General features: G+C 35.1%; 2 protein-coding genes and 2 long non-coding RNA genes across 7 annotated transcripts in view; 2 read left to right on the top strand and 2 right to left on the bottom strand.

Moving 5' to 3' along the window:
* LOC125645713 (FGGY carbohydrate kinase domain-containing protein-like) overlaps positions 1 to 13,903 on the bottom strand; it is a 46,374-nt gene extending 32,471 nt beyond the window's left edge. For both annotated transcript variants that reach the window (XM_048871496.2, XM_048871497.2), the window contains exons 1-5: positions 13,797 to 13,903; positions 6,717 to 6,923; positions 3,043 to 3,160; positions 1,399 to 1,583; positions 16 to 101 (exon numbers count right to left, since the gene is read on the bottom strand). In XM_048871496.2, the coding sequence (XP_048727453.2) occupies positions 16 to 101; positions 1,399 to 1,583; positions 3,043 to 3,160; positions 6,717 to 6,899 (572 nt within the window). In that variant the 5' untranslated portion in view covers positions 6,900 to 6,923; positions 13,797 to 13,903. The remainder of the gene's footprint in view (positions 1 to 15; positions 102 to 1,398; positions 1,584 to 3,042; positions 3,161 to 6,716; positions 6,924 to 13,796) is intronic.
* On the top strand, positions 8,808 to 12,881 carry LOC125647139 (uncharacterized protein K02A2.6-like). The gene has a single exon (XM_048873824.2). It carries the CDS (start codon positions 8,808 to 8,810, stop codon positions 12,879 to 12,881), a length of 4,074 nt encoding a protein of 1,357 aa, XP_048729781.2.
* Positions 13,904 to 16,660: 2,757 nt separating the features above from the next.
* Positions 16,661 to 18,502, top strand: LOC125683708 (uncharacterized). Its single transcript, XR_008795747.1, has 4 exons — positions 16,661 to 16,898; positions 17,204 to 17,337; positions 17,593 to 17,831; positions 18,175 to 18,502. It is a non-coding gene; the product is annotated as an uncharacterized LOC125683708 (long non-coding RNA).
* Positions 18,409 to 20,951, bottom strand: LOC125683709 (uncharacterized). Of its 3 annotated transcripts, none has more exons than XR_008795746.1 (4): positions 20,703 to 20,951; positions 19,872 to 20,106; positions 19,667 to 19,777; positions 18,409 to 19,476 (listed from the first exon to the last, which is right to left on the bottom strand). It is a non-coding gene; the product is annotated as an uncharacterized LOC125683709 (long non-coding RNA). The 3 variants fall into 3 exon arrangements; XR_008795745.1 differs by having other exon boundaries at positions 19,944 to 20,106; positions 20,707 to 20,937; XR_007373087.2 differs by having other exon boundaries at positions 19,944 to 20,106; positions 20,703 to 20,931.
* Between the last annotated feature and the right edge of the window lie 119 nt (positions 20,952 to 21,070).

Below are 21,070 nucleotides of genomic sequence, written 5' to 3'. Positions count from 1 at the left end.
TAGTAAATAGGAAACCTTGATGTGCTTTGTGTGGCTTTCCAGGTGAGAAAGTCTGGAAGATCAAAGAAATGGCAAGCCTTTGTCCAACTGTCTGGTAAATTCTGAAGACAAACAATTACATAATAGCTGAATGTTATTTTATCTTTATAGGATATCTAAAATGTTTGAAAGATAAAAATGTGGTCCCAACACCATTCCTATTCATTGGAGCAGTTTCATAAATCCCACAATATTTTGAAGTTCTTGACAACTTAAACATGGGCTTCAGAGTATTCAGAGTTCAATGAATACGGAGTTCTCTAATAACTGTGTCCAGGGTTTGACATTTACTTTATTGAACACTAGACCAGTCGGGCTACTTCAAATGCTTTTTACTAGACCTGACCTTACATCCACTAGCCCAGAAAACAATCTTATAGTCTCTCCCTATTTATATACTTAATTCAAATTACAAACGTTAAGTTTGAACTAAAACGTATTTAATTGTCTCAAAAAAAATCTTGAGTCTTCTCATTGAATTTGATGCTTTAGTTTTATTTTCAAACACATTTTCTGTTTCTTTAAAATTTACCCGGCACGGAATTCTTTAGATCATTTATAATAAAATGACCTCAATCGTTGGTTTTTTTTTTAAAATTTCCATATCATAAGTCCTGCTTTGTTTCTTCCAAACCTTTTCATTTTTTTCTCTTGGGACATCTTTCCTTGAGGACAAGAAGTCGGATTTGAATATAGAGACATTCCCGCACACATGTCAACACCGCTGTTTACGACATAATTTATTAATTTGATAAACACTTTCTCATAAATATTGAATTCAAATAAACTGGGTTCTAAAAAAATGAATTAACTTAACACACATTAACATCGAGTAGATGTCGTAAAACATCACTTCCGACTGCGACTTATTTATTAGAACTAAGAATAGAGATCATGTCATCACGCGGTTCAAAATTGCTTTCAAACTCTTTGCAATTATTTTTTTTAGTTAAGAATAAGACATCTTATGGTTCTTGTTCATTTTTCAACACGACCAGTTGGACTAGTAAATTGACATTTTACCCGACCGGACCTATCATTTAGTAGACTCGGTCGGTCGGACGTGCCTTAGTGTCAACCCCTGGTGTCCTTTAAACTCTACAAGATCTAGAAGAAGAAAAATTTGTTTTCTCTCTGTCAACTTCCATCATGTACTTTTTATTTACAATTACTTTGCATGTGTATGTATTATCCTCACTGTATTCATTATTTAACCCAACAATAAATATATTTCATAACATTATTTTTTCTTTCTTACCAAAACATTTTCAGGTGGGTTAAGAAAGAAGTGGATAAGAAATGTGCCAACAGAGAATCGAATCAGCAGACATTGTTACATGTATCACAAGTAGTCCTCACCCTCTTCAGCCACAAGAGTTTGGGAGGCTGCATTTCCAAAGACATCTGTCCACCTACACATTTCAGAGCGTCATGCTTGGTTGAGTTTATAAACTTCGCTTCCTCCTCGGCACGATGGTCCATCCACATAATGATGTCACACTCCTGCTCATTAAATGTATGCATCCTTTCTGACCCTTTGGCATCTTGATAAAGAAAAGACAAGATTACTTTGTGAAACACTGATCCCCCTTTAATATGACAGCAAAGTTGGTAATGACAATTTAAAGTTAAAGTTTTTCATAAGTAGGTCAAACCCCAAGGTCAAGGTTTTTTAAAAAATGGTACCAAATGAAAGGTCTTGTCACAAGGAATACATATGTGAGATATGAAAGTCCTGTAACACCACATATTCAAAATGTATGACCAAGATAAATGTTTTTGTAGATAAAAGACCAAAAAACTATATGCCTCAAATCATCAGGCATAAAAAACAAATGAATGACATGAACCTAATCATTACCTTGAACATGAACATCCTTGGAGGTACAATGTGTCTGGTACTGTCTTACAATATATTCCATCTGGACATAACCAAGCAGGTTGATTTTTTTGGTTTTTGTACAGATGCATGTCTTTATCATTTATTTATTGTTTGTCAACTATGGCTGAAATCTCACATTGTATCACTTTGAAGTGAGAGACAATCTCTTAAAATGGGTACTGTAATAATAACATAAAATATTTCTATAGTTCCCTATGTAAAACAAATTACTCCAGGTGCTCTACATGAATAAGCAAATATAGAATTTTAAAAATGACATTATAACTAAGGCCATACAGTAAGAACAAAAGCTTAAAAAACCTGATAGACTCTGTAGTCAGAGAATTCCTGTGTGAATGGTCCAGTGGATTAAATGATGAGTCTGACCTCAACATCAATGAGTGTCAGCTCAACAATTAATTCTAAAAGAAGTACCTACTAACTGTCCTCCAACAGCTCATGTACATGTCAAATGCAAGCTGCAATTTTGTATGAGCTACAACTCTTAATCATTATAAAATGTACCAAGTAAACAATGATCTGTACCAATCTAATAAAAGTCAGTCACCCTTTTCCCAAAAAATCTTACGATTACCCAGTCAGATAAAAATATTAAAATACTAATTCTTTTATAATTCTTTGCTCATATATTTCTGAATGAGCAAAACTAAGTATATATGCATATTATAAGTGAAAAACTGGCATTCTTACTCAGGGCATAGTTGCATTCAATTGAGGGCAAAGACAAATTTTTTATCTTTGTTGTAAGATTTTTTGTGAATGGCCATAGTCAATACTGTAACCATTACACTAAATCTGATTTTATTTAGATTGCAATTGCACAGGTGCTTGATTTTTTAAAAATTGTATAAAATTTGTATTTCTTTAAACAAAATATTCTATTTATTAACAATTTGTTTACAAAAAGTAATTTTTTAAATGAAATGATATACAATGTACATGTACAACAATCAATCATCTGTGAACTGTAACTATGGAAAAGTTCTGTAGAAATATTCAAAGTTCCAAATAAGAGATGGCAATTTAAAAGGGCCTGATATTATCTATATACAGAGATAAAATATTTAGTCAACGTTTGAATATAAATATTCAAGTAATACCATTTGGACAAACTGAAACTGGTTTTCCTTCATCATCAAGAATGACCAGAGAACAAGTCGCATCAAATCCGATACCATGGATAAAGTCTTTATCCACCCCTGATTGATCCACCACTGTCTATGGAAAAAATTAGAAGCTGTTATCATCCCATTGTACTAACTTTTGATCCATTCATGCAAATTATTTATAATATATACATGTTATCAACTTATCATGGACGTTACAAAACAGCAGTAAGATGTTAAATATCAACCCAATCTAATTAAAATTACCTAATTTTGATTGGATTGAATATCAACCCTATAATGATTTGTGGGTCCTTTCATAGTAAGCAACAATTTTGAAAAATTTACAAGTGTGAAATATGCCATTTGTAAACCTGTTTCCTTCATAAAATCATAACTTTAACTGACCTATTTCCCTATATTAACTTACGCAAATAAATGACAGCAAATAAAGAATATCAGAACTAGAAAATTTTGGAACTCTTCAGAAAAAGAAGTTACAAAAATCAATATATGCACCCAGGGGTGCATAAGCCGAGTTGCATGGGATACATTGTAAAGTCAGGAATGATGTGGCATATTTATAACTGTGAAGAACTAATTTCAGTTTTAAACTTTTCAAGTTACTGTCCAGAAACCATATTTGTCTGAAGTTTTCAATCTATTTTTGGTCACTGTGACCTTGACCTTTGACCTTTTTTCTCCAAAATCAATAGGGGCCTTGCTTTGCTGGTATCCAACAATATAACCAAGTTTCATTTGATTCAAATTAAAAAATTTCAAGTTATTCTCTGGAAACTAATTTTATTTTGGAATTTTAAATCTATTTTTGGTCACTGTGACCTTGACCTTTGACCCATTTTCTCCAAAATCAATAGGGGTCTTCCTTACCTGGTACATAACAATATTTTTAAGTATCATTTGATTCGGATTTAAACTTTCTGAGTTATCATCCGGAAACCAAATATTTCTGAAATTTTCATTCTATATTCGGTCACTGTGACCTTGACCTTTAACCTTTTTCCTCCAAAATCAATAGGGGTCTTCCTTACCTGGTACCCAACAATATATCAAAGTTTCATTTGATTCAGATTTAAACTTTCTGAGTTATCATCCGGAAACCAAATTTTTCTGAAATTTTCATTCTATTTTTGGTCACTGTGACCTTGACCTTTGACAATTTTTTCCCAAAATCAATAGGGGTCTTCCTTACCTGGTACCCAACAAAATATCAAAGTTTCATTTGATTAGATTGTAAACTTTTCGAGTTATCATCCGGAAACCAATTGTTGACGCCCAACCGCCCGCCCGCCAACCCACCCACCCGCCTGCCCGCATCACCAAACCAATAGCCGAGTTCAACTTCGTTGCAACTCGGCTAAAAATTATGTGACACTTTGGCAACTCTTGTATACAAATTAGTGATGGCTAAAGGCGACTCATTTCTAATACAAAAATATCTGCCTGGTTTGAAGATTATTTTTCAGAATGTTGCAAGTGAATGCTCTAGTACCAAAAACATGAGTTATTGAATTAAATTTATGATGTTTGGTAGTGGAGATAAAATAAACAAGAGACCCATGGGCCACATCGCTCACATAAGTTATCTTAGCCCATTTTTAAAGATTTTCCTTATATATTTACATGTAAAACTTTGATCCCTATTGTGGCCCCAACCTACCCCCGGGGCCATGATTATTACAAACTTGAATCTGCACTATGTCAGGAAGCTTTCATGTAAATGTAAAATTCTTTGCCCCAATGGTTTTTGATCAGAAGAGGACTTTAAGATTTTCCCTATATATTTGTATGTAAAACTTTGATCCCTTATTGTGGCCCCATCCTTCCCCTGGAAGTTTTAACAAACTCAAATATCCACTATGTAAGGAAGCTTTCATGTAAAATTTACATTTAATGTAAACCTTTCTGGCCCATTGATTTTTCAGAAGATTTTAAAAAATTTCCCTATATATTTATATGTAAAACTTGGATCCCCTATTGCGGCCCCATCTTTCCCCTGGAATCTATCATTTTAAAAAACTTGAATCTGCATTATGTCAGGAAGCTTACATGTAAATGTAAACTTTTCTGGCCCAGTGGTTCTTGAGAATATTTTTAAAAATTTTGTTAATGTTATTTAAGTGTTTAATTTACACATAAACACTACATACTTAGTTTGACCACACCCTGGGGTCAGAACCCCTACCCCTGGGATCAAGAAATTTACAATTTTGGTAGAGGCTTTCCTGCTCTACATCACTATGCATTTAGTTTTCTTAAACAAGTGCAGTTGTAGTGGGGAAGATTTTTGAAAATTGGTCAATTTTGGGCAGTTTTTGCCCTGCCCCTAAAGCCCCAGGGGTGAAGGAATCCTGAAATTTACCATTTATATCCCCCTTCTTCCAGAGATGCTTCATTGATACTAAATTTGAAAAGAATTGGAATGATAGTTATCAAGAGGAAGTTAAAAATTTCTAGTGTTCACACATTAAATGTCTGACCATTTTGGCGCCCACCCTAATTCCAAAACCCCTACCCCTGAGATCATCAAATTTACAACTTTGGTAAAGGACTACCTTCTCTTTCTAAATATCCATTTAGTTTCAATCTAGTATCAATAGCACTAAAGAAGATATTATTCAAATCAAATGTTTTACACATAAACACTATATATTAAACAAGTTTGACCCCACCCTGGGGTCAGACCCTACCCTGGGGATCATGAAATCTACAATTTTGTTAGAGGCCTTCCTGCTCTACATCACTATGCATTTAGTTTTTCTTACATGTATGCAATTCTTGAGAAGAAGATTTTCGAAAATTGGTCAATTTTGGGCAGTTTTTGCCCCGCCCTTAGGGCCCTAGGGGTGCAGGAATCCTGGAATTTACTATATATGTCTCCCTTGTCCCAAAGAGGCTTCATACCAAATTTGAATAAAATTGGACTGGTAGTTATCAAGAAGAAATTAAAAATGTTCAATTGTTAACGCACGACGACACCCAATTGCAATCGACCTAAAAATGTGAAAAGTTAACGTTGATGACAACGAACAAATTTCGAACAGAAAAGCTCACTTGAGCCTTCAGGTGAGCTAAATAGTCAATTTCCTCTACTGTATGCATGTATGGCTCCCCCCCTTTTTTCTTGACATATACAATGTACTTATTGCATTATTATCACATATGTTTGTTATTAGTACATTCTGTATATGCAAAGATTGATATATTAGCTGGTCACTTGTTATAGTGGTGATGAAAGGTAGTAGAAATGCAAAGTTGAGTTGATGTATTGAATTAATACAAGTACTGAAGGTCAGTGAAGGATACCCCTCCCCTTGAGTTTACGATTTTGAAGCTTTAGCAGAACTAATTTTCTTGCTAAGATTTTTCTACAAATATAGTGGTACCTTTTTTCTCCGATTGGTCCCCCAACCCTCAACTTTCAAAAGCTACGCTAAACTGTGTGTGGACTCACTATATCTGATACTAATTATAAATAACTTAAGTGCTTGTCTACTGAAAGTTGGCCCAAGTTAACGATGTAAATGTGATCTTGTTAGGTACACTAAATATTAAAACCGCGATGGAATTGGAGACGAAATAATCTGAAAGCCAAATTAAAAGGTTATCAACCTAAGGACAAAAAGTTATTCTACTGCATATAGCACCTTAACAACTTGAGTCACTGCATTCCAGATGTCATCTGATGACTGAAGATAAAAGTTTGTGTCTGGATTCCAGATCCGGATGGTCTCAGAAGCCTTAGCGATAATTTTGCCATCCTGTTTAACTACTGCTGCCCTCACGCTGCTGGTGCCCACATCCACACCAATATAATGGGCAACTTCCATTGCTCTACATTGTTAAAGTTCACTCTGAAAAAATCAATAAGAGGCCCATAGACTACAATGCTGACCTACATAACATTGCTCATATGAAGAGACTCATAAGTTGGAACACAAAAACTTGCCCAACAACAGAAGACTCACTGTTGGACTACTATTACATTACAGACAACTAACTGTTGGACTACTATTACATTACAGAACACTAACTGTTGGACTACTATTACATTACAGAAGACTAACTGTTGGACTACTATTACATTACAGAAGACTCACTGTTGGACTACTATTACATTACAGAAGACTAACTGTTGGACTACTATTACATTACAGAAGACTCACTGTTGGACAACTATTACATTGCAGAAGACTAACTGTTGGACTACTATTACATTACAGAAGACTAACTGTTGGACTACTATAACATTACAGAAGACTCACTGTTGCATTAACACTACATGTCTAGTGTATCTTGGGATTCCGAAGAACATTTTTCCAGAAGTTTCCTAGTTTATATTCTTATGTAAAACTTTAAATCCCTATCATTATGCTATTAAATTCTGGTCCTTTCGTCTTCAAGTTGAATCCTCTTTACCCAGTGGTGCTTCATGCCAAGTTTGATTGAAATTGGCACAATAGTTCTAGAGACATATAATTGGCACAGTAAAGCTAACACACACAAAGACAAGACAAACCTGGATAAGATGAGTTTTCAGCTCAGGTAAGCTAAAATTAGGGATTTTGAATGTACTGGGCTCAGGGTTTAACATAAAGGCACGTCCGACCGATCGAGTCTACTGTTGATTTACTAGTACGACTAGTCGTGTTGAAAATAAACAAATTTAAGAAACTTTACTTTAAACCATAAGATATTTTATTCTTAACAAAAAATAACTGTAAAGAGTTTGTGAGCAATTTTGAACCGTGTGATGATATAATCGTCACGTGGTATCTTTTGCAATGCAGGGATTATTTAATAATTATTATAATTTCTCTCCCACGCCTTCCCACTTTGCATTATGATACACAATTGTACAATTTTCGTTATTACATATGTACATTACATAAAGCACTATTGGGTATGTTTGTATATTGGTGCATACATTGCATATGTTAAAATTGTAAACAGTATTGAGTATCCAACCCTCCTTATTATTCCAGTGTCCATTGTGACAAAATACAATGTTCTGAATTGGATAAATAATTGTGGGGAAAAAACAAATAATGTAAGTGTCATAAGTTGTGGTCAGAAGTGATGTTTTACCACATCTACACAATGTTAATGTGTGTAAAGTTATGTTTTTGATAAATATATAAATTGAATTCATTTTCATTTTAAAAAACAGTTTATTTCAATTAAAAATTAGAAAGTGTTTATCAAATCAATAAATTACGTCATAAACAGTCATTTCTCGGTGTTGACATATGTGCGGGAATGTCGATCTCTATATTCAAATACGAATTCTCATCCTCAAGAAAAGATGTCCAAAAAGAGAAAAAATGGAAAACGTTGGGAAGAAACAAAGCAGGGCTTATGAAATAGAAATAAAAAATACGAAAAACGATTGAGGTCATTTTATTTTAAATGGACTAAAGAATTTCCGTGCCGGGTAAAATTTTAAGAAAATTAATAGAAAATGTCTTTGAAAATAAATTTAAATAAAAAGCATCAAATTGAATGACGAGACTGTAACGTATATGCATTGTATATATCAAACTCTGAGATTATCCCTGTTTACCGCACACACTGATAACCACGTGTTTGCATACTCTTTAATAACATGTACTCGGCATTCTGAAATAAACTGATGTAGAGACAAGACGCATTCTGTTATACTGTACTACTTTACATGGTGTCAGAAGTAAAAGTACTAAGTGAAACTTCTGTATGTGTATCTCTGGATATTTGTCACCATGAGCAATCACGAAGATAATGCTGCTACTGCTCCCTCTATTCCTGTCTTTGTGAATCCAAACATTCCAATACCTGGAAAACTGGATCTTAAAGGAAACCTGTGCACGAACTGGAAAAAGTTCAAGCGGATTTGGAGCAATTATGAAACAGCGTCTACTCTCAAGGAAAAAGACAAGGAGGTGAGAACTGCTACCTTTCTTACTTGCATCGGAGCTGACGCTCTGGATATTTTTGATGGTCTTCAGTTTGACTCTGAAGATGACAAAAAAGACATAGACAAAGTTCTAGAAAAATTTGAATCCTTCTGCATTGGACAGACCAATGAAACTTATGAAAGGTACACTTTCTACAAACGAGACCAAGAAATCAATGAAAACATTGACACTTATGTGGCAATTCTCAGATCTCTAGCGAAAACCTGCAAATTTGATGCTCTAGAAAACGATATGATCCGAGACAGAATTGTACTTGGAATCCGTGACAATGGAACACGCAAAAAGCTACTGCAAGAAGCAAAACTGGACCTAAGAAAATGCGTTGACATATGCAGAGCAAACGAAAAGTCAACATCGCAACTTAAAACCATGGAGGAAGTTCACGCTGTCAAATTCAAAACCATGCGAAAAACTAAACCGCTGAGAACAACACAAGCGCACAGAAAAGATTTCAAACAAGTCCCAGAAACAAAAGTTCAAAAGGAATGTTTATATTGCGGTAAAGAGCACCTCTTCCGTAAGGAATTGTGTCCAGCATGGGGAAAAACATGCAGGAAGTGCAATAAAATGAATCATTTTTCATCAAAATGTCTGCAGACAAAGCCGAAATCAAAACGGGAACATGTAAAACAAGTCAACCAGGAATCCAGTGACGAGGAATTCATCCTCATGATCGAAAATGTTAATGCCATTGAGAAAAAGATTTTTGCAGAAATCGAAATTGGAAATGATACAGTGAAATTCCAATTGGATTGCGGATCAACCGTAAACGTTCTACCCGAGAAAATTTACAAAGAAGTCTGTAATGACCCCTATCTCAGGATGTTACAAAAGGCAGACATGACTCTGGTAATGTTTAACAAGTCGGAATGCCAACCCCTTGGAAAACGGCGAATAAGCGTCCGCAACCCCAAAAACAATAAAAAATACAACATAGAAATTGTTGTGGTCGAAGGAAATCTTAATCCTATTCTCGGAGCAAAGGCTGTACAAGGAATGAAAATGATAACTGTCAACACAGAAAACATAGCAGCCATTGAGTCAGCCTCCCAAAGCAACTTCATCATTGAAAAATACAGTGACGTATTTAATGGCCTGGGTAAACTGGATGGAAAATTACACCTCGATGTTGACAAATCAGTTACGCCAGTAAAACTACCAACAAGAAAAGTCCCGATTGCAATGAAGGCACCGTTAAAATCTGAAATCGACAGACTGTCAGATTTAGGCGTTTTGGCTCCAGTAACAGAACCGACTGACTGGATATCGTCATTGGTGGCTGTACGGAAGCCCAGTGGGAAAATGCGTCTGTGTATAGATCCCAAACCTCTGAACAAAGCGCTAAAGAGAAATCACTATGCAACACCAACTATAGATGATATTTTGCCAGAACTAAGCCAAGCCAGAATTTTTTCTGTAGTAGACTGCAAGGATGGCTTTTGGCATATTACTCTCGATGATGAGAGTAGTTTTCTCACAACATTCGGAACCCCTTGGGGTAGATATCGATGGCTCCGCATGCCATTCGGTATTAAACCAGCAAGCGAAGAATTCCAGCGGAGAATGGATGAAGCTCTATCTGGTATACATGGAATCAAAGCGATTCATGACGACATAGTCGTATACGGTTGTGGAAACTCGGATGACGAGGCCATACGTGATCACGACAAAAAATTATCTACCTTGCTAGAGAGATGCAGGGAGAAAGGGATAAAAATCAACAAAGACAAAATGAAACTAAAATTGCGATCCGTGTCATATTTAGGACACATTATCTCAAGCGATGGACTCAAAGTTGACCCCTTAAAAATCAAGGCAATCACTGAAATGCCAAGACCTAAATGCAAAGCAGACATACAACGTTTACTAGGAATGGTAAATTTTGTCCAGAAATTCGCGCCAAATCTCTCGGAGATAACAGCACCCCTCAGAGACCTACTAAAAGCAGAATCGGAATTTGTGTGGGACAATGCTGTACATGGCAAAACATTTGACGAATTGAAAAAACTACTATCTACGAGTCCTATACTTCGTTTCTTTGATCCTAACCTACCGACGACGGTACAGTGTGACGCATCTGAACGCGGACTAGGAGCCTGTCTCATACAAAATGAGCAACCCGTTGCATATGCATCCCGTGCATTAACGCCTACCGAAGTCAACTACGCACAGATTGAAAAGGAACTACTCGCTGTTCTCTTTGCCATGGAACGCTTTGAGCATTACACACTTGGACGGAAAGTAAAAGTGGAATCAGACCACAAACCACTAGAAATCATCAGCAAGAAAAGTTTAGTTTCCGCTCCTAAACGTCTTCAACGAATGCTCTTGCGTCTTCAGAAGTTTGATTACGAGATCACATACAAACGAGGTCTTGAAATGTATCTTGCTGATACACTGAGTCGAGCCTATCTGCCAACTGTACAGATACAAAGAAATGATTCTGAAGACAGAGTACTCGCCATTACCGACCGTGCAAAATCTGAAAAAGATGCAGAGTCCGTTACAATGAGTGAATACGTCACCATCTCGTCCGAAACTCTAAAGAAAATCAAATCTGCAAACTCGCGTGATGAAACAATGCAAAAGCTGTACAAAACAATCAAAGATGGTTGGCCGGAGCGAGATGAACTGACACCCGATATACAGATCTTCTACACATTCAGAGACGAATTGACTTCACAGGATGGTTTAATTTTCAAAGGAGACCGCATTGTTATTCCACCTACATTGAAAGGTGAAATTCTTCAAAAGGTACACTCCAGCCACATTGGTATTCAAGGATGTTACCGTAGAACCAAAGAATCACTATATTGGCCAAACATGATGAAAGATATCGAATCTTTTATCAAGGAATGTCCAGTCTGCGCTACCATACAGGGTGAGCAAGGCAAAGAAACTCTCATTTCGCATGAAATTCCCGATAGACCATGGCAGAAAATTGGAACTGACCTCTTTCAATTTGATGACAAACAATATCTCATCACTGTTGATTACTATTCCGATTTTTTTGAAATTGATCGTCTACATGATAAAAAATCAAAGGAAGTCATCACCAAACTCAAGGCACAAATGGCCAGACACGGAATTCCTGAAATTTTGATTTCAGACAACGGCCCGCCTTACAATAGCAAGGAATTTGCTTATTTCTCAGAGAACTATGAGTTCAAGCATACTACGTCATCGCCATTGTACCCAAAATCTAATGGGAAAGTTGAAAATGCAGTTAGAATTGCAAAAAACCTAATGAAGAAATGCCAATTAGATAAAAGCGATCCTTTCCTCGCTCTATTAGATTGGAGAAATACTCCCTCTGAAAATATTGGAACTTCTGCAGTTCAACGACTAATGGCACGCCGTACAAGAACTCTGCTACCAATCAAAACTGAACTTTTGAAACCAGCCCTAACCCCAAATGTCAAAGAGCGATTGAGAGAACGGAAACATAGATCAGCATTTTACTACAATCGCACAGCGAAAGACCTACCAGAGATTAAAAGTGGGGAAACCGTGAGAATTCGACCTTTTGGACATGAAAAAAATTGGACGAAGGCAAAGGTCAACGAAAAAGTAAACATCCGCTCGTATCAAGTGATCACGGAGGATGGTCGCCTCTATCGACGAAACAGAAAACATTTGCGTTGCACAAATGAGCCATTTGTCGAAAATAACGAGGTAGTGACAGATAAGACCGTTAGCACAGCCGAAAACACACCACCATCAGCAGATAAGACTACAATTGAAAATCATAAACCACCGTCAGCAGATAAGACCAATTATGCTCTGACTTCGACCAGGAGATCTACCAGAGAAATTAAATTGCCGAAACGATACGAGGACTTCAAAATGTATAAGTGATTATATAAAGTGATGAGGCATAATAATCCTCAAATATATATATATAGTGTAAATATATATCCCGATATTTTAGAGACAAAAGATAGTTCTTATTTTTATCATAACTCTGAATTATTAATTTAATTCATAACACTTTGTTAATTTTGCAGTATTTTTTCACTCTCTTATAATGTAAAATAAGAATAATTAAAGAAGGGGGATGTAACGTATATGCATTGTATATATCAAACTCTGAGATTATCCCTGTTTACCGCACACACTGATAACCACGTGTTTGCATACTCTTTAATAACATGTACTCGGCATTCTGAAATAAACTGATGTAGAGACAAGACGCATTCTGTTATACTGTACTACTTTACAGAGACTAAAGTTGGTTTTTTTTTTCCGAGATATTAAATTAAATACATTTTAGTTCAAATCTAATGTTTGTCATTTAAATTATTTAAATATTGAGAAACTATCAGAGTTTTGTTTTTTTCCAGGAAAGTTGGTCAGGGCTAGTGGATGTAAGGTCAGGTCTAGTAAAAATCATTTGAAGTAGCCTGACTGGTCTAGTGGTCAAAAAAGTAAATGTGGGCTCCACGGATGCTACGCATGATACTAGCTTAATTAATTATTACATGCCTCAATAGACTCTGTACAAGAATGCGCAAGGCAGATTCACTTTTAAGGAAATTCGAACTATGAATAAATTCCTAGTTTGCTCTAATCTTACCCTCATTACTACATATGTAGCAGGCTTCTTTTAAAAAGCACGGTTTGATTTTACTTGCAGTTCGAATTTCCTCGATAATATTTACAGTTAAGGAATGATATTTGTATATATAATAGTTGTGTGTGTGGTTATGTAAGGTGCTGTTTGATGAAATCTAACCTGGGAAACAGTTTACTAACTAAAATTAATCAACTTACCTGCTATATCCGATCCGCCCCCTCAGATTGTTTTTAAAAATTGTTTGCAAAAGTTGAAACCAAGATCCGCGGTCCGAGAGAAGTTATTTTTACGAAGTTAAAATTCGCGCACTTATTAAGTTGTAACTCAGCACAGTGTCATGACTTGTGGAATATTACTTTTATGGAAGACTAATATATATGATAGGTTAATTGTTCTCAATATTCTTTAACATATCAAGGAAAGTGTATTTCTGTGAGCTCCTTTGAAGCATCTCTCTCTCCCCCCCCCCCCCTCTCTCTCTTCACGTATATATATTATACAGTGGCGGATTTGAAGGGGGGCAACCGGCACCCCCCCCCCCCCCCCCCCCCCACCTACAATTTTCAAAATTAAAGTAAATCGTGGTCTCCAGTTTTGAAAAATGTAAGCGACGAAAGAAGCAACAATTTCTTCCATTCTCGGAGAAATAAATGACAAAATCTTTTGATTTATTGAATTACTTTTATTGCCGGGAGAACTTACACCCCCCCCCCCAAAAAAAAACCCTTACAATTTGCGTCATTTTATTAATTTCACCTTATCAAAAATGACAGAAAATAGTAGAAATTACTACTTAGGAGACATATTTCAAGCCCTATAAGATCTATAAAATCCAGGAACATCCGGGGGCTTCGCACCCTGGCCCCCATCAGGGTTGCCCTAGACCCACTGGGGACCCCACACCCCCCGCCTCATAAATTGACCACCTCTGATATATATATATATATATATATATATATATATATATATATATATATACATATATATATATATAAAATAATAATAATAATATACACGACTAAAGAAGACCGGTAACACGGTCGAAATATTTCTACAAAGTGTTTCGAGTTTGTTGTTTTGTTTTTGTTTTTTTTTTATATATTTTACTTCGAAAACAGAGACTTATAATATATATATATATTTATATATAAGTTTTTTTCTACATTTTACAGGAATAGTTCACAGCTCTTGTGGTGAGGTATTTCTAGTGTAACGAACATTATTTTACAGGAATACTAAGTTCACAACTCTTGTAGTGAGGTATTTCTAGTGTAACAAACATTATTTTACAGGAATACTAAGTTCACAACTCTTGTGGTGAGGTATTTCTAGTGTAACGAACATTATTTCGAAATTGGAGACAAAATTCAACTTGATGTAAAAAAAAAAAAAAAAAAAAAAAAATAATAATAATAAAAATCTCAAACCTGTCCTGTATGAAAACTAACCCACTGTCTTTCAGACATCACTGAAAAATAATATATGGGTACCTATAGCACGCATAATTTAGTTATTCGAGTAAATCCTTATTGTAAATACATGTATTAATATTAATTTGGCGACAGTAACGAACATGTCATTTTGAGATATGTTCAATATTGATGAATTTTTACACGGGAATAAACAAATTTAATCGATCTTTTAAAGCTTTTTAAAGGCACATGTACCAAGTTTATATTTCTATATGAATCCCAATTCCGCTGATTATTATAATTTGGTTTTCATGGCGACATTAATTGCACTCATTTATTGAGTTCGAGTGAGTTACATATATGAAGAGCCGTCAAAATTCCATTATAAACTGATTAACTTTAGATACATAACAAAGGCGGATCCAGGAATTCGTGAAGGGGGTATAGCACTTAATCTTTTAGGTACTTTTCACAACCTCCATCCCAACCCCGTTTACACCCTTTGCTTGTGTACATACCATCATAGGGGAGATCTTGAAATAGTTTCATACATGAAAATGTTTAGGTTTTATCTACTGATTGTTTTCAAAGTTGTAGTCATTCTAATCGCCATCCTCAGATCTGATTGCGCATTGGGGGGGGGGGGGGGGGGGGGCAGAAATTCTAGGGTAAATGGTGCAAAATCCTGCATTCTGGGCATTTTCTGGCTGGTACTTATGTTTCACTTTCAAATTTGTTTACGTCTTAAACAAAACGTTTATGTTTTAAGAATTCTTAAGTTGATATCATAAATATATATCAGCGTGTCGTCTTATTTATCCTAGAATTAAATGATACATTAGTACTGATCAATTTGAATTATGCAATTACACGTATATAAGCATCCACCTTTCATATCATTTTGATATCAAAGACTCTTTAAAATTGAATAACTTTTAAACTGTTTGGTCCGCAAAAAAAGAAAGGGGGGGGGGTCTGGACCCCCTCTAGATCCGCCCTTGTATAAGATAAAGCTGCAGATCAACATACAGGGACAGACCAGAGAGTTGCAGGTCTGCAGCTAATATAGCCGTCGATCACTGTCCTCAAGTCTTACGGTTCTCGGGCTGATTCACTGTTGGCCTCGTGCCATTCTCTGTAAGCATCAAAACATGTGGAAAACGACCGACACGGATTTTGACGAAATTTTACACAAAGTATACATACTTCAGTACTTTAATCATGACATCTTTAAAAATGGGCTTTGACTCGTGTTTCCATGGCAACAAGACATACAATTTTGTGCAAGACGTGCCCCTCAGTAAATAATGAATTTTCCTTTATAAAAAATGTGTATATTCACTTTTCATTTAATTTCCATTGCTATTTAATAAAGCTATGTTGTGTGTAATTTTTAAAAATAAAATTAATTTGCTGCAACGCCTTAACATGAAATATATGCCCTTAAATACCCCAAAATCCCACTGAAAATGAGAGAACATTATTTCAATTTTGTGCAGAAACACAACCACTGGTGGATTGTTCTTATATTGATAAATGTGTATCGTATCTATTAGAATAACATATAAAAAAATTAGAAATGTCATATTTCATTTAAGAAAATAAATTGATTTTAAAATTTGCGCTATAGGGTCTGTAAGTCTCGTCATGTGATTGCCGAGATTTAGCGAGATTATTAACTTCCGGGTACATCAACATCTCAGATTGCACTGTGTAGAGAGTGGTATACATAGATATAGCGTTATCAATCGATTGTGTGGAGGTTTTAACGAGATAAACATGGGAATTGAAGCATTAGTGGAGTGGTCGAGGATTCTTCGCTTCGTACTTGACGAATTACGTATTAACCGCCAGTGTACAAGCATCGACGAGGCCGAAAGAAAGCAGGTTGGTAAAAGCATAATCTATGAACTAGAGAGATGTACGATACGTTTTTATATTCTCAAATCATTCCAATTGAAAGTATATTAATACTTGAAAATAAAAACGGATTATGTATAAAACTTGCTTTGTATTTATACGAACGTACTGGGGAGATCGGAAGGGGGGGGGGGTGAACAACGAAACTACATTTACGCACCTGCAGTGTACAGTTGTATATTCAATAAATAAAGCGCATTAAATATGCCTATCTATATCAGTTACATCACAGATGGGTTAAGATTGTTTAATATTTTTAAAATATTTTATAGATATGCCTTGAATCTGAGGATAAAGGTGTTGTGCATTGTGCATTCATCATTAATGTGGATGTCTGATGCCAGTATGCCCATAATGGGACAGTATAAGTGTCGATCTTCATATGACCGCAAATTTTCAAAGGCAGGTACACAATTTAAAGATAAAATGATGTCAATACATGTTTGGATCTATATCTATTATGATTATAATAATTATAAGTTTATATGTTGTAAACTTTCTTTCTTTTTAGAAATTTCTTTCTTTATAAACTGTCTTGCTGTTATGCCCTCTGGGCCCAAAATTGGAATAAACTTATCTTATCTATACCCAAAGTAGGTAATAAATGGGTTCGAACTGTGAACATAAAATTTTTACATGTAGATATATTGGAATTTTTCAGATATAAGAAGGCAAATAAAACTGTTCAATGTAAAATACGCCAGTAGTTGGATAAAACATCCAAAGTCGACACAGTCAAAGTTCACAACAACAATGAAGGAATTAACTGCATCCTCATTCCACAGGGCAACAGGCCATTTTCAGCAACCCCTGAAATTCTTAATTGAGGCTAAGTGCCCATTTTCAGCTCGAACAATGACAATTAAAGAGGCCTGTGCAAATGTTGGGATTTCCCTCTTGGTAAGTCAGCATTATAGATCGAACAATTATGTGTATGTGTACCCAATACATGTACATAAGCTGTACATATATGTATTCATATATATCATTATGGATGTATCCAAGTTTATTATAACTTTAAAGTAACATTTTATGAATGAAATACAAATACTACTTAGGCTTCATTGTGATATTGAACTGCTAATGTTCTATATAAACTTTACTTGCATCAAATTTTGAATACTGCAGTACATCTATGTCAAAATAAGTATGCATATTACAGTATAATACTTTCACCACTAATCAGAGCACTTGTAAATCATGTATATTTTATCAATACATGTAATGACATTTGCCATTTTAGAAAGTGATGCAAGGGATGGTTCGCTGCACCTCAAAAAAAAATATGAATATTGGCATCAAATTCAAGGACAACAACACCTGAAAGACACCCAATGCTGTGATTTGCTAGTGTGGATTCCTAGTGACACTCAAATAATTCACATCGACAAAGATGTATTATGTCAACCTTTCAAGCGGGATAGAGTTTAATTATAATAATGAAGTATTTTTGCAGTCTAAATCACACACACATAACCACATGTACATATACTTTATTATGATATCAGTGGTGCATCTATCAAAATTATGTAATTACATGTATATTTATTGAATAAACATTATAGACAGTTTTTCTTATTTTAGATGAACCAAAATACATGTATGTATAGACACAGTGTCCAGCTTTACAAAAATCATTCAATTACATGCATTTACTAAAACAATGGATTTTACTTCTTTTTTAATAATGCAGATTTGAAAACCTTCAGAATGAGAACAAAAGGCTTTATGTTTGATTGTACATGTATATTGTTTAACATTCCTCTCGAGAATATTTCATTCTGATGGAGACGTTCCAAAGGGCTTTATATTCATATGAATATAAAAGGCTTTATATTTATATAAATATGTAGAAAAGTTATATTGCATATATGGTATTCATTACTTTTAACTTTAAAATTCAATGTGGCAGGTATGTGCAGATTTAAGGTATATATATACATGCAATTAATCTAATAAGTTTGTAGGATTTATCTGGAATCTCCTTCAAAAGGGGAACCTGCAAATTCACATGATCCACACAAATCTGAAATATTTTGTCAGATCAATATCTTGACTATGATAGAATATGGCTAAGGAATTTAAAAAAAAAAAAAATTATTCTCTCATTTTCCCATCCAACATGGATTCTGCATCTGGAAATTTTATAGCAAAGTTGTGTATCCTCTTTTGAGAAGTAGGATTTATTTGTAAGAAAGAATGGGATATTAAGTGTCATGTCATTTGGAAGTTTGTCAAATATACAAAATCCTTTGTCCGCCAGGAATATATCACCAACTTGCAACTTCTCTAAAATGCCACAATGGTTCACAATTGCCAAATTAGATTTGTATCCAGCATACAGATTGGAAATAAGCTGCATTAGGTGTAATACACATTAAGGTCTTTTCTTTGTGGCGACTCTTGTCATTACTGCAAGCGAAAAACTGGCTATTCATATCAATTTGGTCATATTAGGTCACTTCTGTTGCATCCATTGCAATCTTCAATTCTTCTGACTTTTATATTTCAGTTGAATGGACACTCCCAACAGTGTTCATGATCCCTTCAAACAAAATTTCAAGAATATATGAAAAATATCCACAGAAAATGGTGTATACAGCAACATTTATACCCCCCTAAAATTACTAGGTAATTGAATACTGTGAAATCTGCGCTGACCTGTGAAATTGATAACTAGTCAGTGTATAGAAAGTGCATTGTTCATTTTTCCTTAACGAACCGCTAAAACATACCTTTCCAGGGTCTTTCAATTATGATGTTCCCAATTGTCAAGGATGGTTTCCTTTAATTAAGCAGGTATATTTCTCACTGCAAGTTTACAACATCATAGTCTTCAAGGGAAGCTGTAAGAACAAAAGCAATACCATTATAGTATTTGGTGTGCATATAAATTTAGATAACACTGAAATGAGAATGAAGAAAATACAGAAAAACCACCTGACACTAAACTTAACAACCGTTGTAACTTCCTGGTTTGATGTACTAGAATACTTGTATCGTACACTGTACCTTTTTAAATGTTGAGGGTTTGGTGCTGTATACTCGTGATCATGTAGATCTATGCACTTCATTGTTGTCTGGTACAGATATATTGGTAGCAGTATCAACTTCGGTTCCTACATGTACGTTTGAAGCAGATGCTTCTGCTTCAGCAGGTTTCGTAACTTTGTGTCTATGAAAAAAAGTAATATACCATAAGTTGCTGTTTTTATTGACTTAAAGTGGCTCACTTATACACAACAAAGTTGTAGTTTCTGAAATAAGCACAGAATATGAGTGTTACAATCATTCTTTTCAAGGCCATGCGTCACTTTTACATAATTATACAATAAAGATATATGCCAGTTCTCTTGAAACACAATACAAAATTTAATCATGCAGGAGCCTATATAAAGGCAAGTAGTATCAAGAGTGTCCTGTCAACCCTTTCCCCTTTTCCTAGCAAGGTTATTTTTCTATATTGATACAATAAATAAGTGTTCCTTGCCCTCTTCAGACAGAAGGGAATTATGTAGTAAAAGATGTTAATAAATGTTGAAATCGATAACGAAGAAAAACTTACCCCCCCCCCCCCCCTATTTATGAAATTGTAGTACATGTAATTTTTTGCTCTTATTATTTTATTTTTATCAGTTCGTCTGTCAAAATCTTTTGTAGGCCTACCCCCTCTGAAATATCTAAACAACACATCCAGTATATTCTGTCAGTTTATACACAAATGTGTTAATTTGACATGATTATTCGTTGAATTGTGATAATATTACGTACCTACATCTTTATATCCACCGCTTCCTTACTGTAGCATCGACTAGGAACCTAAATAAACTACATGGCAGGGTTTTTCCAGTCTCATGTATGCAGCCGATCGCTTAACAATACCCCAAATAACATATTGGCGCCGATTCTCTGTTACGACTTTATATATTCCACATGTTGTTGTACCCGGAAGTAGTAAAACCGAAAGTGAAACCAAACGAGACTTACAGACCCTATTGCGAAAATATGCGAGTTTTTCCGAAATCTAGATCACCTCGACTCTTGACTGCAATGCGTATTCCAAGTATATTCATGATCAAGACAAGTTACGTCCCTTTTCTGAAGTGAGAGTAGAAATTCGTGAGTGGTGATTTGGATAT

Source organism: Ostrea edulis, chromosome 6 (assembly GCF_947568905.1).
Source record: "Ostrea edulis chromosome 6, xbOstEdul1.1, whole genome shotgun sequence".
Taxonomy (NCBI): domain Eukaryota; kingdom Metazoa; phylum Mollusca; class Bivalvia; order Ostreida; family Ostreidae; genus Ostrea; species Ostrea edulis.
Note: the sequence above shows the minus strand (reverse complement) of the source record. Positions and strands in the feature narration are given on the sequence as shown.

Excerpts from the sequence above, each read along its gene's own strand:
- LOC125647139 (XM_048873824.2), top strand. The coding sequence starts at position 8,808 with ATGAGCAATCACGAAGATAATGCTGCTACTGCTCCCTCTATTCCTGTC.